Source organism: Xenopus tropicalis, chromosome 7, assembly GCF_000004195.4.
Source record: "Xenopus tropicalis strain Nigerian chromosome 7, UCB_Xtro_10.0, whole genome shotgun sequence".
NCBI classification, from domain to species: Eukaryota; Metazoa; Chordata; class Amphibia; order Anura; family Pipidae; genus Xenopus; species Xenopus tropicalis.
In genome coordinates, this window is record NC_030683.2 from 83,866,621 (window position 1) to 83,887,097 (window position 20,477).

Genomic DNA, 20,477 nt, shown 5'->3' on the forward strand with positions numbered 1-20,477 from the left:
AAGCTTTTATTTGTTTCAATTAAATGTTCACTCAGCCAATGCAAAATACTGTGCAATACCAGCTACTCAACTATAGAAGTTATTGATTCCCCTGTAAGACTGATGAATAATTAAGTGAAACATATATTTTTTTATGAAATAAAAAATTAGGTCTCCCCTGTATTTTATAAAGTTAGCATGACCAGTAAAAAAATAGAAAATACATTTTTCAGGCCCTATATACAGTATAGTTCTTATGAATCCCTGTCTCTCTAGGTGAAGTTAGAGTAGCCCCTCCAACATTTTTTCCTTTTTCTGAGCCTTTTTCCGTCACTTTCATACTACATTTTACTCTGTGCCTATATCCATTTGCCCTGCACTACTATATAAATGCACATGGCTCCGACAGGAAAGAGCATCCCTGCATTTTGATTGTTTATTAACCTATTTTGCAGAACATTTAACAGCATTGCCTAAATATTCTGCACCTTCATTCTATTTGATTTTTGCCGGTAGTAAACAATAACATTTTCATATTATTACATAACATTTTGAAACTATCACATTTACCAAAACTTTTTCCTCATTCACATTTTAAATAAATCTAGACATTAAAATACACATGTAAGGGGCACAAAGATACACTTGCAGCCATTCACAATTTGACTTATGCAGTGCTGTTGTGGCATAGCCTCAGTGGTGTGGCACTAGTCCCATCTTTAAAAGACTTTTCCATGTGCTGCTCATTCATAGAAGTCTCTTTGTATTACTGTATATACTTCCAAATTGATTGCTGCCCCGGGCAGTATTTACTTTGCCAAGTCTTATTTAGGACTTTTAAAGACTCCTTTCTTGTTTGTTCCATTCTTTTTTAATGTCGGTGACGACATTTGCTTGTCCTATTTTGCCTTGCAGGTTCCAGTAAAGTGCTGTTCTCCAGTGAAAAAAACCCTTCTGTCTCTCTCCTCTATGATTACTACTGGTTCTCCCATCTCAGTCAAATTCCCATAGTGATAAGTAAATGTATGCATTTTTTCTGGCTGTACAGAACTAACGGCAGTAGGTCATATTGTTCTAGAGAAGCAGAGGGCTAAATCAAAGCAAAGGTTGGTACTGGTCATGAATTGCTTGAAGCAGATTTCAGCCAAGTCCAGTACAGAAACACATGCATCCATGCATGTGTAAAACAATACATTTATGCACTGGAATCTTCAGGTTTGCTAATAGGTGTAACCCGGTCTTAACATATGGGCCAATAAACTACAATATGTAAATAGGAAAAATTGATATATGGGCTTCTGCAACAATGGAAATAAGCAAGGTAGGGTTTAAAGCTATAGGTATTGTTAACTATATAGGTATTTGCAACGTAGGTGGGATGCTGGCCTTGCTGTTTACAGAACAGTGGCAGTGTGTTTCCCTCCTGTTTTACAGGGCTTCAGCTAATGTAAGTGTAATCCACCTTAATAAAGTTTGGAAAACCCAGAGCATATCTACTTCGGACTCAACTCCTTTTGTCAACAGCTGTGTGTAGAAAACTGCACTGCATGAAGTATGATGGTAGCTATAATCTAGCAACAGTTGGGTGGACCAAATAATATGTTCCCCCTTGTAATGAAACAGAGATGGAAAACAACTTGTCAATAGCCCTCTAGCTTTGTACATTATATATATATATATATATATATATATATATATATATATATATAAATGTAGATAGCTAGGAAGCTGCACACCACAAAACTTAGATAATACCTGGGTGCCTGTGCAAAAAAATATTGAACATATATTTACAAGAGGTGACGGCACTCTTCAGGAATTTACACTCAGGAGTCAAAGTTTTTGAAAAATAAACCGAAGATAAATAAATCTTCGGTTTATTTTTCAAAAACTTTGACTCCTGAGTGTAAATTCCTGAAGAGTGCCATCACCTCTTGTAAATATATATATATATATATATTATAATGTATATCATAATTATCATTATTTATAAATGGGCCTTTCTGGTCCCTGGTTCTCTGCCAGGTTGGACATGTATTAATCATCTTGCTATATGTAGCCTGAGCATTGGTGGGTGTTGCTAGCTATGGCTACAGCTTATTAAAGTAGGTAGCCTATGTGCATATGAAAAAGTATATGGGTCATCCAACCCTTCTATGAAAGATTAATGTCCCCTTTAAGAAATAAACATTTAGGGTCTCTTTTGTGAGAGGTGGTGGTTATGTTTGGTATGGGAATAAATACCTGGAATACATTTTTCGTTTTATTTTTTAACAAAATCCTAAATGTTTGCACCCAGTGATATTTTTTATATCTTTGATAACGCCATAAATTAATGTTTTATTTTGTTTTAGCAAATAACCACCTTTAAAGCCAATAAAAACAAAATAGTTGACTCATCACATGCAGATAGGTGACTCAGCTATAGAAAGGAAATATGGTGGGTGTAAAGCTAAATACGGGTACGTGTGAAATTAAATGTAAATGCAATGTAGACTGGTAGATTAGAAGAGGTAAGGAACATTAAAACACCACAGAGCTATTATGAAGCTCACCGATGGTCAGTGTAATAAATGTCAGCTTGTGAGATGTACTGGGATTCTTAACTGTTATTTTTGAAAAAAAACTAATTCCTGTATTATGTATGTACTAACCAGAATGCCAAAGTAAAGCTACATACACCTTTAAAGGAAACCTGAAGCTTAACAATGTAATGGGGCAGACATGATCCAGTTATGTTTTAAGTTCTGTACCAGCCCAAAGCAACCACCACCCTTCAGCAGTAAGGACCTGTGCCTCAGAGTATTCCCTTTGTGGTAGCTCCTTAGGTACTTTTCACTGCACATGACTTTGCTGCTGTCAGTTACCAGATCTTAGGGACTCACTTACAATTTAACAGTATATGTAGAATATAAATGTCACAATTCAAGGTTTATTAGTAAGTAATTCAGATTATTATTACATGGTGATTCTAAACCAGGAGAATAAGCATCAGAATTATAATTTCACACATTTTTTGGTAATCAAGCCTTTTATTTGTATGGTAGACCACCAGAGATGTAACAAATACCAACATTTATACGATGTGGTTCAAATTAATTTTGTAGCTACTGCTATATAATTGAATAGTTTCATATTTTTTTTGGAGGGGGGGGGGCAATTCTCACAGTATTTAAATACCACAAGAAAGACCAAAAACAATAGTGTTCATCAATGACTTCAACCAAGCTGATATGATCTATGTGTTTACTTGAGAATGCTTCTCTCGTGCTATACTCTAGCAAACGTTGCCTGTCTCCAAGAGAACATAGAAAGAAACCAGCACAGGACAAAAACTTGCCAATAGAAGACCACAACTTGTTGTAGTTACTGTTTCTGATACATCTGAATGCAAATGCACCCTTCCACTAAGCAACAGCTTGCTTTTTCACAAGACTAAACCCGTTTGTGACCTTTTCTTTCAGACGTTTTATAGAAAGTCTAGTGCAGATAATATTGCTAATATATGTGCATACTGCAACTGCAAACATCTCTAGCCAAAAGTAGGACAACCAGAAATGGCAACTCCCACACAGCTATAAACTGTTTTGGAGTCAGAACCACAAAAATCAGTGAAAGTAGATGTTGATTCCAACCCACTGTTTTTATTTTTGTGCCATAACAGAATCTGTAAAGCTGCAGTAGACAACGTATATATGTGTCGCTTAAAGTAGTTGTGCTTGTGAACAAGATGCTCACATTTTGGTTCCTTAAACTTTTACAGACCTAGACTTCTGTGTTTTAAAGAGGCAACTCAAAGCAATGGACTTGGTGATTCGGTATAGTGAGGAGGTGAGGGTCGCACGAACATATATTATTCTGTGCTGGACATCATGAACAGTTCATTAAACTGTGAGAGAAAGACTTGCATATTTACTTCAGGTTGTTCCAAAGTTAAGCTGTCACTTGGGGAATTCTCAGTAGTGATGGGCAAAATGTTTTGCCAGGCATGGATTTGTGGCAAATATTCACCGCGCGTCCAAAAAATTGACACAAGAAAAGTCGCGCGTCCAAAAAATGGAAAAAAGGATGGTCACCCGTCAAAAGAATAGTCGCGGGTGACAATATTTTTGAAAGATTCACATATTTTTCAACGAAGCGAAATGGGACAGATTCACTCATCACTAATTCTCAAACCAGGCCGCAAAGATTTCACGGCCCCCACAGCTGCCCAAGAAATTCATAATAGGACTACCCTTAAGCAGGAGAACTTGAACTTGAGTCAGGAAAAAAAATACTTACTGAATTAGACATGTGATCCAGGCAACAATGGCAGTTATATACTTTAATTTAATTTATTAAAGTGGGCTCGACCCAAATATAGCTGTAAGTTAACACTGTTAACTGTTAGCAGAAGGCTGTGACATTGACAGCTCTGGTAAGGTTTATACTGTAAACTTCTTTATAGATTGTGATAAATGGGAAGAAAATAAATAAATCCACTTTCTGATATTTTCATTTGATATATACCTATGGGGAACTACAAAAAAACCCCATAACATATTATTATCAATCATTCTCAAAAACATAAAAATCGGCCACAGTTTCAGCATGCAGTACAAAGATATTCGTTTAAATATCTGAGGTCTGAGAAAAAACTCTGGTCTGGTCTGAGGAAATACTACAATGATCACAACATCTGAGTTTGGCAAGATAATGCAGATGTCATCATTGTTTTGTGGTACTCTCTCCTTACTCACTGTCATGTTCTTCCCATACACTAAAACAGCAAGTGGCAGACATAGGCTTTAGTTTTAAAGTGATACTGACACCAAAAAATTTCTCATAAAAATATGAGCCTACTTCCAAACCTACCTATAGGTCATGTTGACTGTTTTTTCCTAAAAGTCCTGCTTCTCTACATAAATCCTACTGAAGATCCTGAACCCGACAGTCTGCAACCTGACTGTAGCTTCTCAATCTGTCAAAAGGACTCTGTCATAAACTGGGATAATTCAGCTTGCTGTTTGCTTCAAGGAGCTCCCCCTCCCTCCCTTCCTACCACGCATAGCATTTCATTGTGTTATGAACTAGATAGCAGGCAGGCTTGATCTTTCCATTGCCTGCCTACTTCAAAGGGCTGTGCCCCCTCTCTGCTCTTCCCTGGAAGAATTAAATAGCAGGCCAGCTTAAGCTTTCCCGTGCCTGCCTGCTTCTAAGGGCTCCCCCCCCCCCCCCGTAACACATAGACAACGGAGCTGAGCTTGTCACACACCTGCTGAAAGCAGAAGGGGCGTTGCAGCATGGCTGCTCCGTGGGTCTGTAATTCGTTGTACCATAATTATGAAGTGGAAAAACAGATTTAGTTTAGAAGGAATTTAAAGCTGATACAAATTAAAACACAACAGCAGGTATAAATAAAATGTAAGTGGCTGTCAGTATCACTTTAATATCTGTAAATCAATGCACAATATGTTAACGCTATTTAAAAAAATAAAAAAGCATAGTAAAAATTTCAGTTTTGATCGCTGCAGCCCTACAAATCTTTTTAGTGTAAAAAAAAAGTTACATTTTAAAGATCCATTATATATTGAAGGTATGTTTGTCCAACTTTTGTTATGTTTTATCAATAAAGTAAAGGCAATTGAATTGATGATATATAGATAGATATTAATAGATATTACAGGTAAGGGACCAATTATCCAGAATTCTTAGGACCTGGGGTTTTCTAGGTAAGGGGTCATTCCTTAATTTGTTTCTCCATTGCATCACCATTTAAACATTTAATAAACTCAATAGGATTGTTTTGCCTCCAATAAGGATTACTTATATCTTAGTTGGGATCAAATAAAAGATACTGTTTTATTATTGCAGTGAAAAAGTTACAGTGAAAATTATTTCACTGATAACGGATCCTATACCTGTATACACAAGAACGATAAATAACTTTTAAAATATATCCTTGTAAATGGTGTTGAGTAAATCATTTATAATCAGTGCTTAGTTATATCACGTGTTACCACCTTGGTGGTATAATCAAGTAACACCTCTGTAACTTTTAATATGCTTACATTACTCCCTATATATATATTGTGTTACTGTTCCCTGGCATTATGCAGTAGATGTAATTTTATTTTGTATAGCTCGTCTGAAAAACGCTTGCCGAAAATACACGCCATATGCTCCTACCTGTGCCTGCACCAAAATGAATGGTGTTTTTTTTTGACTGTATGAGACCAATTAGACACTTGGTTTTTAATTCATCATAGAATACACAGCATGGCATGGCCTCTTGAAGATAAATCCCCAAAAGCTATGGCCAGTCAGGAACAACTTGGTAACTTAGGTGTGGTAACTTGGCAAAGCACAAGCACAGACGTATTACAACCTGCAGCCACCCAGCTGTTGTTGAAATGAGAATACAGTAAACAGTGGCCATTTACTAACACATTCTGCAACTACATTAATAAACTATGGTGTACATGGTGGTCCTGGTGGGCCCTGCTTGCCCAGACCTGATCCCTGTCGATGCTCCCTCGGCCGCCTGTGTCCATCCCCTGGCGCGTTGTAAGTAAGTTTCCCTTATGTGCGCTCAGGGGTGCATGTTGGGCGGGTAGCAGGGGCCCCTGCAGAGGGTTGCCCTGTTTGGCCCTGCACCCCCTAGTCCTACCCTGTGCGTATCTCTCCCTAGGGTGCATGGCCCTAAACTAGCATCTCTTGGTTTATTTTGTAAGTAAGTTTCCCTTATGTGCACTCAAGGGTGCATGTCGGGCGGGTAGCAGGGGCCCCTGCAGGGGGTTGCCCTGTTTGGCCCTGCACCCCCTAGTCCTACCCTGCGCGTATCTCTCCCTAGGGTGCATGGCCCTAAACTAGCTTCTGTTGGTTTATTTGGAGCCCAATCTCTGTACACAGAGCATTTCCTTAACATGGTCCCCATTCAGAGCACAATAATTAGTCCTACAGCTGCTTTCTACCCTTTTGAGGCTGCTGTCCATGGCTCTCAAATTTTTCTTGCAGAAACCTCCTGAGTGAATCCAAGATGGCATTGCCACTGGGAATAGTAGACATGCAGTTAAATGCCGGAGGACCACAAATTACTATATCTAGATGTATGTGAATGAGACAATATGTTTATGTTTACTGAAGTCGTTGGGATATATGAGATGATCTTGGGACATGAGACCTCTTCAGTACCATATGAAATAACTACACAGTACAACACATGCCAGCAGCCTGGATTATCACTAATCATACCGGAAATGTCAATTCTGCAAGTATCATTGTCAGTCTAATCGCACATTTGCAAAGTAGAAATTCTGCCAATATACTGTACATTAACTGCTCCTAATTTGTTTTTCAGGTTAGTCAAACTGTACCCTCATGTTTACCAGCTCCTGGCTCCTTAGAACTTGTAGGGATTATCTACTTTCTTGTTCTTTCTTTCAAAAGAAAAAGTTTTGATTAACAGTTAAATAGGCCATATTTCTCACCATGTTTAAGGCTGGTGTCACACTGGGCAGATTCTTGGCCTGGGGATAAAGAGTGGCCCAGAATCCGCCCCTGCGCTTGAAAAATTTGATAGTTGTGACTGCATCAGGAGAGATTGTGTTGGCTCAGGTGCAGCAATCGTGGGTGCAGTCACACAATAATTCACCCTTATAGATAAAATAAATACCAAACAAGTAGCTGCTAGATACCTCATATATTAATATAAAAACAAGGTGTTACATGACAAAACAAAAAATAAGCAACAGTAGTCAAAATAATTCTATTCCCTTTTCAGCTGTGTGCAGTGTGTAGCCACACTAGGCAGAATTCATCATGAAACTGCTTCCGTATGCAAATGCAAAGCACAAGTGTAGGGGCAGATTCTCGGCCTGCAGATAAAAGCACCCACTGTGGCATTAGCCTAAAGCAGTGGTTCTCAACCTTCCTAATGCCGCGACCCTTTAATACAGTTCATCATGGTTTGGTGACCCCCAACCATAAAATTATTCCTAAGACTATCGGAAATATGTGTTTTCCAGTGGTCTTAGGCGAACCCTGTGAAAGGGTCGTTCGACCCCCAAAGGGGTCCCGACCCACAGGTTGAGAACCGCTGCCCTACAGAAATAGGGGTTGGTAGCACTAGGTAGGTACCTAATATATAGGGGTAGAGACAGGGGAAAGTGTTGGAAGGGTTACTGCCTGCCCTGCTCTCATTTCCCTACAAAAATAGGGGTTGGTAGCACTAGGTAGGTACCTAATATATAGGGGCAGAGACAGGGGAAAGTGTTGGAAGGGTTACTGCCTGCCCTGCTCTCATTTCCCTACAGAAATAGGGGTTGGTAGCACTAGGTAGGTACCTAATATATAGGGGTAGAGACAGGGGAAAGTGTTGGAAGGGTTACTGCCTGCCCTGCTCTCATTTCCCTACAGAAATAGGGGTTGGTAGCACTAGGTAGGTACCTAATATATAGGGACAGAGACAGGGGAAAGTGTTGGAAGGGTTACTGCCTGCCCTGCTCTCATTTCCCTACAGCAGTGGTTCTCAACCTTCCTAATGCCGCGAACCTTTAATACAGTTCCTCATGGTTTGGTGACCCCCAACCATAAAATTATTCCTAAGACTATCGGAAATATGTGTTTTCCAGTGGTCTTAGGCGACCCCTGTGAAAGGGTCGTTCGACCCCCAAAGGGGTCCCGACCCACAGGTTGAGAACCGCTGGCCTAAAGGAAGGTGTCACCTGCGCATGACTCTGGGACTCTACAGGGGTTAAACTCAGTCACCTTACACACAGGTTAGACTAACATCTAACTAGATGCCTCAAACATACCAATGCCCAGAAAATCTATTCATTGCCACAATCATTAATTAACAGGCTATATAAACCTAGTATGTATATCTCCCAGCTCTCTAGAACAGGTAATATTTCACAATACACAAATGTACTGTATCACACTCTCTCTCACTGCTGTTGGGGTTAGCTACTACTAATTCAGCAAGTACGCTAGCAGCGAAAGGGTTAAATTACAGTCAAACACTCTCCCCCCGCTAGCAGTCCCCTAGATAATTAGCAAATAAACAGATAACTTTCCCTTTCCACCTTCCTTTTTTTATTTAATATTACAAAAAGTAACAGTGGACATTAAAATGTGCAAACCAGTATATAAAATAAAAGGGAATAAAACACAGATAAACCCTTAGTATGCTATCAAGCTGAAAATTTCCTTTGTGTTCTTGCGAGGCAAGGGTTGGAAAACTGGGCACACCCCCAACAGAATTAGGTCTTCAGGTAGGAGCTGCTATGGCTAGGTGTAACCCTCTTTTTATGGCCTGATGGGACATTCTCCCCTCACTCTCATTACCTTATGCATGAGGAGGGAGTGTCCAGGAAAGTGTCATTTATGCCCCTCTTAGGTGGTTGTTGGTTTTAGGCCCATTTTCTGTAATATAATATTGGGACTTGCCAGTTTAATTACAAAAAAATGTTGGCATGCTGTGATTCATACATGAACAATCAGAATGATAACCAGCAAGCCTAGGTTCACAGCACCTTCCTAAAGGGCCGTGGCAGACGGGGATATTAGTCACCCACGACAAATCTCCCTTGTGACAGGGCGACTGATCTCCCCGAAATGCCATCCCGCTGGTGAGAATTGAAATTGCCGGTGGGATCACATACGCGGCACCAAAAACGCAGAAATTTCCTCTCCAGGCAAGTTTGCGATTTCAGCGCCGCGTGTTCGATCCCCTCAGCGATTTACATTCTCGCCGATGGGATAGCATTTCGGCCGTGTCGGCCGTGACAAGGGAGATTTGTTGCGCAGTGACTAATCTCCCGTCTGCCACGGGCCTTAATCTACAGACATGCAGTTCTCTCAATAGTGCCCTTAAGTCTCCCCATATTTCACCTGTTCAGAAGGTCTGAAGCCAAACACGGAGAAAAAACACTGAGCTGGGTTGAGAAGATTCCCATAATGCAACGCTCCTTCCCAGACTTGGCGACTTGGGACTGTAGGCGGCACATGCGCATTGCATTTCAGAGACAGAAGAGAAACAGGCGCGCTCCCCTCTTCTCCCCTCCCCTTCACTGGCCCCTGTGACACGGGGGAAGCAGCAGCTGAAGAACAACCTGCAAGCGCAGCGGGTAGCTGCGGGGGGGGGGGAGATACCAAGTAACACAGAGTGACAGAGCAGTACGAGGCTGGGGGGGGGGATACCGAGTAACACAGAGTGACAGAGCAGTACGAGGCTGGGGGGGGGGGGATACCGAGTAACACAGAGTGACAGAGCAGTACGAGGCTGGGGGGGGGATACCAAGTAACACAGAGTGACAGAGTAGTAAGAGGCTGGGGGGGGATACCAAGTAACACAGAGTGACAGAGTAGTAAGAGGCTGGGGGGGGGATACCAAGTAAAACAGAGTGACAGAGCAGTACGAGGCTGGGGGGGGGTTGTGATACCGAGTAACACAGAGTGACAGAGCAGTACGAGGCTGGGGGGGGGGATACCGAGTAACACAGAGTGACAGAGCAGTACGAGGCTGGGGGGGGGGATACCAAAGTAACACAGAGTGACAGAGTAGTACGAGGCTGGGGTTGTGATACAGAGTAACACAGAGTGACAGAGCAGTACAAGGCTGTCCCAGGGTGGGAAGGTGACTGACTGGACAGTAGAACCGAGCGGGGGAAAATCCAAGATGGCGGCCGTGTCAGACTGCAAATACTGTAAAGTTAAAAGGCAATTTTGGGGAGAAGTTTGCATTATTTTAAAAAATAAAGGTGACAATTTGCTACAAGCAAGGGGGCTCTACAATATATTAGGGGCTAAAGTAGAAGCATTTCCTTGCTCTTTAATAAAATGAAATCATACTGTATGTCTTATGCCTATGGACTTTATGGGCAGGTTAAAAGTGACTCGGATGTAAAATTCCTGAACTCTTTAACTAAATACAGGGTTGGTATTTACACATAATTGGGGGCAATGTAAGTCTCTGCCCAGAACTGTACCTGCAAATAATAAATTACCCCTAATATATTTATCTTAAATAAACTAGTGTAAATATATCTTGATGGCAAAACAGTCCTATTTTTTATATTTAAATGTTTTATTCTAGCCTTAAGGCATGGTCTTCATGAAAAAATCAGTAGGAAGCATTAAAAAATACCGTAACTCTCTAAAATAGGCATCACAAACCTTTAATGGCTATAAGACCTGCTATATGGTAAACAGCATGATGAAACATTAACATGTAGCCTGTCTTGAAAGTATTATTGTTCATAGCAAAGGTTTCAAATATAAAACAGTTGATGAAGCAAAATACGTATTTTTAAGCTGCGTTAGAAATATTAATATCTTGTTTTCATTCATACTATATAAATGTAGTGCCATCGCGTGTAATGGCAAGTAGAAGGATATAAGTAACAAGAGTTATTGGTTGCTGTTTGTGTTTTTATTATTGCAGGAGTTTTTTTTAATTTTTTTCCATTGGTCATATGATTTGTAGATGAATATGATTTCAAAATGCTATTGATAGACACTGAGTAAAAGCAGCTGATGCTGCATCATGAAGACTGAGTGGGGTAGATCCACCTGAATGGTAAAGCAATACCCGGAATTTCTAGGCACCGATAACAGAGAAGTGACATCTTTTTTTGCTGTGTGACCATATCAAGTTGCATGTATGCGTGAGTTGTACTTAGACAAGTGAGATCAAAAAGCAAAGCAAGAGATGTACTAATGTGAAACTTTGCATGAAGTCACTTTTGATCATGCTACTGATAGTTGCTGTGCTGTATGAGATACAGTACTAAACAAACATCCTGGCTATTAGCAAAATAGCAATATGTTTACAGCACTTCTTACATACAGTATACTAAGGGCTTAAAAGAAAGTCTTAGAACATAAAATGTTTGAATCCATGCTTGGATCTAAGATGCACTAATATATTATAGAAATATTTATAAATATATTAGTAATAACTAGTAAACAATATACTTGTCTTTTTTTGCAGGATTTGCTACATATATTTAAATGTGTATAGCTTAAGATGGCTTAAATTGCTGTGATTTTATAATGTTAGCTAGTCCCCACCATAACATGGTGCTGGGTGCATTAACATGATATAGGTGCTCAAGGGATTTACTATTTCATTGCCCTAAAGAAGAGCTTCATGTTCATTATTATGTTTTGTGGTGATAATTATATCAGTCAGGTATAGTTAAAGGGACAGTGTATCTTCTACTGATGATATTATGAAACAGGGCCTGGGAAGAGTGTCCTCATTCAGAAAGAGAGCCAGTTAATGTTATATCTAATTTTCCGTTGAGACATGTTACTAATATGTTGTGGATGAAAATAACCTTGTTAACAAAACAATGGGTCTAATTACTAGCAAGGATTATGGGTAATGTCAGGGCTTCTAACTGTACCTAGAAATTGCTGAAAGGAATTTAAACTTGGTGAAGTGGTTGAGTTTGTTTAGTGATACCTTTTATGCCATAAATTGATGTTCTGAATATGTGCAATTACACATATAAAGAGTTATCTGACACTGCAGAATGTGAGATGGGCTCCCCTTGTATACAACCCATTGGTTCTGAAGATGACCAGTACTGGGGGTAAATAATGATTAGGCATCATTACAGCAGCCTAACAAAAATATTTAAATATGTGTGGAAACATTATTAATTCTGCAGAAATTGTCACAACATCATCTGTATAAATAGATGTACAAACAAAGCAACTGTGCATATCATTCATAATAACATTGCCAGTCTTCCAGTCCACTGAACACAGATTTGATCTGTCGGTTGATGAGGAAGTGCTGGTTTAAAGAACTAAACCTTAAATATTAATATGGCTAAAAATGACATATTTTATATATTGAACTACACCAGCATCTAAACAGCAACAATGATCCAGGTTTTCAAACTAGTGACAGGAGCTCCCCATCCTGGCTTTTGTTAGAAGTGTCAGTGACACTGCACACACTCAGTGTGCTCTGGGCAGCTGTTGAGAGCTAAACTTAGGGGTTGTCGCAAATTATCCATCAGAGTATGAGGTTGGCCTGTCATACAAGCTGATGCAACAGGGCTGATCATTAAATTCTGATAATAGTCGCACTGGTGTCAGAGCTGTAATGTAGTAATTATCGGAATTATTTTCTAATGAGCCTTATATTGTGACATTTCTATTCTACACTATATTCTATACAGTATATTTTGAGTCGATCCCTAAGCTCAGTAACTGAAAGCAGCACAGAGCATGTGCAGTTAATCAGCAATGAGAAGGTGGGCAGCTACTGGTGGCACCTATGGAGGCACACATCTTCCTTGCTAAAGTGCTGTGGTTGCCTTGGTCTGGTACAGACATGGCCACCATCAGAATCTTTGGGGCCCCAAACTAGTTGTTTATATGGGCCCCCTATGAACACAAACACGCAGTACCAACATTTTGGCCCAGGTCACTTGTGTGTGCAATATAAACAGGTGATATTACTTTATAATTAGCAAGTAATGTGCTAATAAACAGTCACTTCATTGGGGGTCAGTGGAGTTTGCCCTAGGTTTATCCTCTTCCCACCTACCTGACCCTCCTCTGAGTTGTCATTGCTTGTTATGGAAGTTATGTCAATTTTTGCTTACGTTATGAGTTTAGGGGCCCAATGATATTATTGTGGGGCCCAATAACTAGTCAGTAATAGTTCATAAAAATAGTAACAATAATTAATGTGTTCACAAGCCAATATTTTCATTGGGGGATCAGTGGAGTCTATACGTAAGTTATGTAAGTTTCTTTGAAATTAACGTAAGCTTTTGCATAAGTTACATAAACTGCATAAGAACTAGGGCCCAAAAACTAGTCAGAACTAGTGCATAAAATAGTAAAAATAATGTGCTAATAAGTCAGTATTTTAATTGGGGTGGGGGGTCAGAGGAGTGTATCTGTAAGTTACTTTGAAAGTAACACAAGTTTTTGCATAAGTTACATAAATTGCGTAAGTGAATGGACATAGTGATGTTGTTGGGACCCAATAACCAGTCATTCCCTTGCTGTAAAGTTCATGTAGAAGATGCTGATATAATTCAGTAAATAGATCCCAATATAAACAGTTGTCGTTACTCTATAATAAGCAGTTCATATTAATAGTTACTATGAATCAGTTTATTGGGGGAATTTACGTTAAGGTTTTTAATTCATTGGGGGTCAGTGGAGTTTGTCCCTGAAAAGCTTCTCTCCATTGTCTTTTGCTTGATATTTAAGTTACTTAAGTTTCTAGTTAAGTTACGTAGTTTACTAGGCAGTTCTCTCTTCCCATGATGGTGGCCCTGGATACAGAACCCCAAAACATAATAATTTTTTTCTAGCCTACTTCTTTAGTTTTAGTTTTAGCTTTAGTTCTCCTATAAGTGCAATTCATATGAAAAATATCAGAATGTTAAAGTGATTTTGCCTTATAATCAGCATAATATAATTTACGTGTATTGTTTAAAAGTGCCAGTCATCACTGGCAGAAGAGAACTTCTATGCACAGATTTGGTATGGCAGTTTAGCTCATTTAGACCATGTTTGCTGACGGATTGGGAAACTATATTAGCCTGCTGTCCAGTTTTCTCACGCCTTCCTGTTGGATTGCAGTTATATTAGAAAGAGGATATTATTAAGCTATTAAACTAGTCTACTAGTGACTTTCAGTTACTCTGTTAACTTGCTTTCTACAGTCCAGTGAAAATTAGGGATGCATTGAATCCCAGTTCGGGATATGGCCTTTTTCAGCAGGATTTTGATTTGGCCGAATTCATGCACCTGGCCAAACCGAATCCTTAAAATCACGGGTTTTTTTATCACATAAAGACAGAAGTTGAAAATTCACATATGTAAATTCAGATTTGGTTCGGTATTTGGCTGAATCTTTTACAAACGTAAAGTTTCTAATATAAAGTTATATCTATCTAATAGCAGAGTTCCCACTTACTGTATTCCACATTTCACTTCTTTGCAGCCTTAAATACATATTCAGAAGTCCTAAAGTTTGCTATGGGCAGATACTCCCCCTGTTGGTTTCCTGGTTTTTGACTATAAATAAAAAGTTGTACAGCTTTGCTTTTTTATAAATACTGGGCAGCTTTACACCAGTGCAGTAACCCATAGCAACCAATAAAACCCTTATTTCTACTTGCAGCAGACTGATCAAAGCTATTTGCTGCCATGGGCTGTTGCCCAACGTGACCGTGAATGCCATCCCTTAGTGATTTAGCTGTCATCCAGTGTTTTTATTTTTTGTGCCTAAGACGTCAACAAACATGCTGTTATCTTCTATTTCTGTGCTATACTTCTTTGCAGAAGGAAGGACTGGTGGTGGACTTGTGCTTTTTGTAGGACCCATGCCCTTTTAACCATTTATTAAATCTGCTTTGGTCCTGTACATTATTAATATATGTTTACAATACAGGTATGGGACTCTGTATCCGGGAACCCAAAATGCAGAAAGCTCCAAATTAAAGGAAAACTATACCCCCTTATTATGTGATAATAAGTCACCTATTAAAGAATCTTGCCAAACTGGAATATATATATATATCAGTAAATATTGCCCTTTTACATCCTTTTCCTTGATCCACCATTTAGTGATGGGCTGTGCGCTCCCTAAGAGATCACATGACCAGAAATAATGCAGCTTTAACTGTAACAGGAAGAAGTGTGGGAGCAAAAGAGAGAATTCTGTCCATTAATTGGCTGATGTGACCTAGCATGTTTGTGTGCACTGTGAATCCTATGATCCCAGGAGTTGGCCCTTAATTCTTTAAATGTCAATTTTCTATTTAGAATTACCCAATAGCATTTACTACTAAAAAACTATATTTTTATGAAAATGGTTTATTTAGATGAAGCAGGGTTTTATAGACACCTATATAGTATAGTTTTCCTTTAAGGAAAGACCATCTCCCATAGACCCCATTTTAAGCAAATAATTTTCCTTTTTCTCTGTTATAATAAAACAGTGCCTTGAAATTGATCCTTATTAAGCTCCATGAATTAAAAATTAGTAGCAAAAAATTATGCTATTGGGTATATTTAATGTTTAAATGATTTTTGGTGACACAAATTACGCAAAGATCCTTTATCTAAAACCTCCAAATAATGTATCCTATACCTCTAAACATCATTGTTGCACCACTGAATACAGGGAATTGTTTTTTTACAAATTACTAGAATACCATCCCTTACACCAAGGAAGGCAGTGTGCAAATTTCTATCGCCCTTTTTTGGACTTTGCACACTGCCGTCCTCCACTGCACTGAGCTTCAGTCACAGGGTTACCTATGTTTGGCTTCTATATGTTAATATATGATAGACGGGGGAGTCATCTAGGCTTCCTTCTACCCACTCCTAACTTGCAGGTCATGGAGACCAGGAAAGTTAGGCAGTGGCAGAAGCGCCAGGCCACAACAGGGTCCCATCATTACTAACTGTCCTATGGCGATGGGATAGTAAGGATATTGATGGCCTCCATCACCTGATACTGTGCACAGTCATTGCCCAGACAGAAGTACTCCATGCATAAGCTGGGTGCAAGGGTGCACGATGGGCCCCCTAGTGCTTTTGTCTGGGAGAATAGTAAAAGAACCCTTTTATCTCTAATGCTGGAGCTTAATGCAATATACTGTAGTGCAAAGACTTGCCTTCTTAATAAAATTACAATTCCATTATTCTTATGTACTCTCTATTATTGTAAACATTTAGTTTAAATAGCGGTCAAATGGATTCATTTGTGGGCAGAATTATACTACCAGAATTTGAACATTTTGCATTTTAAGAGAAAGGAATGGCAACTGGCACTTAGAATATGCAGTAGAGATACAAATGCAGGCTACAGGGAGTGAATTTAAATGTGCTTTTGTGACTTCAAATATTAGTGTACTGTGAGCAATAGCTGGTAAGTTTCATTTTATAAAATATAGCAACATTTCCTCGCGGTATCAGATGTCACACACTCAACCCTTGCAGATATTTATTGTGGAAAGAGAAAGGTCGACTGACTAATAAGTTAGACGAAGCCTAATATAATGTAATTTGTTACTCCATTTTCCTGTTGGTGCCCCACAAACCACAAACTACAAAGCATGCATCTCAAACATGAACCTTGAAACTTATTGCATGATAAAAGAAACGAGTTTGAAAATTGCGACCCAATTTTTCGGTGACATAATTTTTTATGTATTTATTGAAGATTGAAGCTCTCGCAAAAAAAAAAAGGGAATGATATGAATCATACTTATTAAAGTACCCTTTACATACAAAAATATTTCAATAAAACAATTCTGCTTGTTATAGAACATGAATTCCATTATGTAACGCATCTGGTGAGATGCAATCCTATTGCTGTTTGCACAGGATTATTTAAAATGGCTAAAAGAAGATGACTTACATTTTTGCCAGTGCATGTTCTGTGACAGAAGGCTGCAGTTTCTCTTCTGAGAAGAAGACAGTTTGACTGTTTGAGGTCTCACAGTTACAGAGTTTTTTCACCTTTGATAGTACTGAGACAAGTAAATGGGAGGATGTCTCCTTCAGGTTTTATAAGCTCCAAGTGCCCAATACGTAGATGACATCATCAGCTCTTCTGACCACAAGAAGCATAGCGAAGCAAAACTCAGGCATATGCCAGTGTGCATCTCAGTGTGAACTTGCTCTTCCAAAATGCAGTAATCATATAATGCTAACTACAGATATTTATACTAATGCCTCATTGCCTGTGTATACTTATATATGCTATACATAGTATTTTCGGTAAAATGCCATTTATTGAAAGAATCAATATCAACAAAAAGTCTACACTGAGACGTTAATCTTACTTACCAAGTACAAAAAGTGTTGGACTTTAAATAAAAATAACATTTATGTAAACTGAATAGTGAATTTTAAATATATGTAAACTGAAGAGTTTGTTTGAAATGAATGTTTTTTTGAATACTCTTTTGTCTCTTTCATATGAAGAGACCCAGTCCCTAGGGACACTGCTGGAAGGAAGCACCTGCACCTTCTTCAAGCACCACTGAACCTCAAAAAATATCAATTTTGTTTTCAACAAGAACTGCTGTAAAAAGGATTGGTTTAGATTTTTTTTTAAAAATTGAAACATGAATGCTGCATATGAAAGCTTGTGACATTGGAGATTCAGAATAAGGTATTTTACTGTAATATGGAACAACGTGAGTAGCAATAAAAATACAAAGGAGATGGCAATGCCACTTTTCAGAGCATTATGGGTAAAGGTTTTCTAGATAATATTTGTGCTTGAAAGCATTTTAATCTTTCCACAGAAATTATCCATAATGTGAATGGTGGGACAAGGACTGTAAGTCATTTGAAAAGCTGTTATTGAAATACATGTAGTTTTGACCTGAGGGACTGATGTCATTATTTATTTGTATTGTAGCATAAAGGAATCCATACAAATCTGATTAACAATTTCAGAAATATACGGTCCCTTAGTATTGTTGGTTGGATGTTATTCAGGCCAAAGTTGTATCTTCTTATCTGTCAAATATGGAATATCAGTTTACCTAATCTGACTCCCACACAGTGGGCTGAATTAGACTGATGCTACAGTTTACAGGTTATTTATTGGATCACTGCAGAGGCCAGTGAAATGCTATCAGCCATAGAATGTTTACATAAATAAACGAGAAGCTCTTGGATGACAGAATTTTATGTCCTCCCATTATCTGATGGAGCCCTGGTCACATTCCTCGGGAACATAAACAAAAATGGCACCTAATATTTGTCCTGCATGGAAAAGCAGAAATGAACCCCATCCTTCCCATTACAGCTGTTCAAAATTCAACTTCCATTTTTAAATAATTTCAAAATGCAAAGATGACTATCAAATAAATAAAGTAGTAGTATGAAGTACAATTCAAAAAGTATTTATTAGGACAGAGAAAAAGGCAGCCTAACCCGTTTTTTGTCTTGTAAGGCACTTTTTCATAGGCTGCGCATACATCGTTTTCCCTTATAATTCAAATTCCATCCTCATTTCAGGTTGTGCTCTGGATTGATCACATTACATTTATATACCAATATTAACTGCAAAATCCATTCATCGCCATATTGAGCCCCACCAATAAATGCAAATATGCTGATTAACAGATTATTTTCATGAGTGAAAGACAATGATAGTAATTTAAAATTTTGAAAAAATCGAGATGAAATTTTTTTTTTTTTTTATAACTTGTATTTTATTGATTTTAACAAGGTTGAATTTACAGCATATGGAGTTGAATAGACAAAGTATATGCATATAGTGTATCAAAATGTACAGTAATGTAGAAGTAGAAGTTTTCAACAACATCACAGTTTCATAACAAAGAGAGTGGGTTATGGAGTACATATTAAAAGGAAGCTCTAAGGAGTTTTAATGGGGTTTCAATGATTGCTGGCAGACAATTCCCAGGGGGTCCAGATCTTAAGGAAATTAGGGGTTCTGTTGGTTATTCTGGCAATTCCCGTTTCGAATGTCTTGTTTAACTCCACTTTCTGTGTAATTTCCCGTAATGTAGGAGGGAGGGGGGTTTTCCATTTTGCAGCTATGGAGATCCGGGTGGCTGTCAGGATCTGGTTAACTAATGTTTGGCTTGATTTGCTAGTCTTTGGGAGTGGTTTGCCTAGTAGGAAGATGGTGATATCAGGTAGTATAGGGTCTTGTAGTATCTTACTCAATAGTTCTGATATTTCTAGCCATAGTGGGGATATCAGCGGGCAAGACCAAAATATATGTGATAGAGTGCCAATCTCTCCACAGTTTCTCCAGCATAGTGGGGGGTGGTTAGGGAATAGAGAGTGGAGTTTAGCTGGGGTGTGGTACCAGAACATTAGAATTTTATAGATATGCTCCTTCTGTCTAGAGCAGGTGATCATTCTTTTAGCGTTTCCCCATATAAGCGACCAGTCTTCTTCCGAGAGGGGTTGGGGGAGAGTCCCATTTGCTCATATAGGGGTGTCTAATGGTTGTGTTTGTTTTGGGCTCTGAGAGAGTTTGGTATATTCTAGAGATCAACCCTTTTTGTGGGAGACCTCTCTTGGCAATTAACTCAAATGGGGTTGGAGTGGTCCATTTGGCATTATCGCTATATGGTTTAGCGAAATGTCTCAGTTGGAGGTATTCATTCATTTTTAGGGTGTTCTGGTTAGTTTTTTGCTTAAGCTCTTCATATGTTTTCACCTCTTTGGTGAAGGGGTTTAATAAGTCAGCCACAGTTTGAAGCCTTGAGTCAGACCATTTTCTGATGAAGTGAGGATGTAGTCCAGGTTGGAAATCGGGGTTGTTTAAGAATAGCACATTAAGTGATTTAGCTGAAACCAAACTGTGTTTCTGTCTGAGCCTATACCAAACTGACAAGGTGTGTCGTGTTGAGGATAGAAGGGTATCTTTTTCTATCATGCTATGTGGGATTGCCCAGATAAAATGGTTTAAGTGGCCTTTTTCTGATTCGGCATTTTTGATCTGTCCCCATATTGTGCTGGATTGCCTA

At 38.8% G+C, this 20,477-nt stretch overlaps 1 protein-coding gene across 1 annotated transcript in view; it reads right to left on the bottom strand.

The window, feature by feature from the left end:
* Nucleotides 1–17,480, bottom strand: part of pou2af1 (POU class 2 homeobox associating factor 1) — a 43,313-nt gene extending 25,833 nt beyond the window's left edge. Inside the window, exon 1 of the mRNA XM_031906146.1 lies at nt 17,372–17,480. Within this exon, the coding sequence (XP_031762006.1) occupies nt 17,372–17,387 (16 nt within the window). The 5' untranslated portion in view covers nt 17,388–17,480. The remainder of the gene's footprint in view (nt 1–17,371) is intronic.
* Between the last annotated feature and the right edge of the window lie 2,997 nt (nt 17,481–20,477).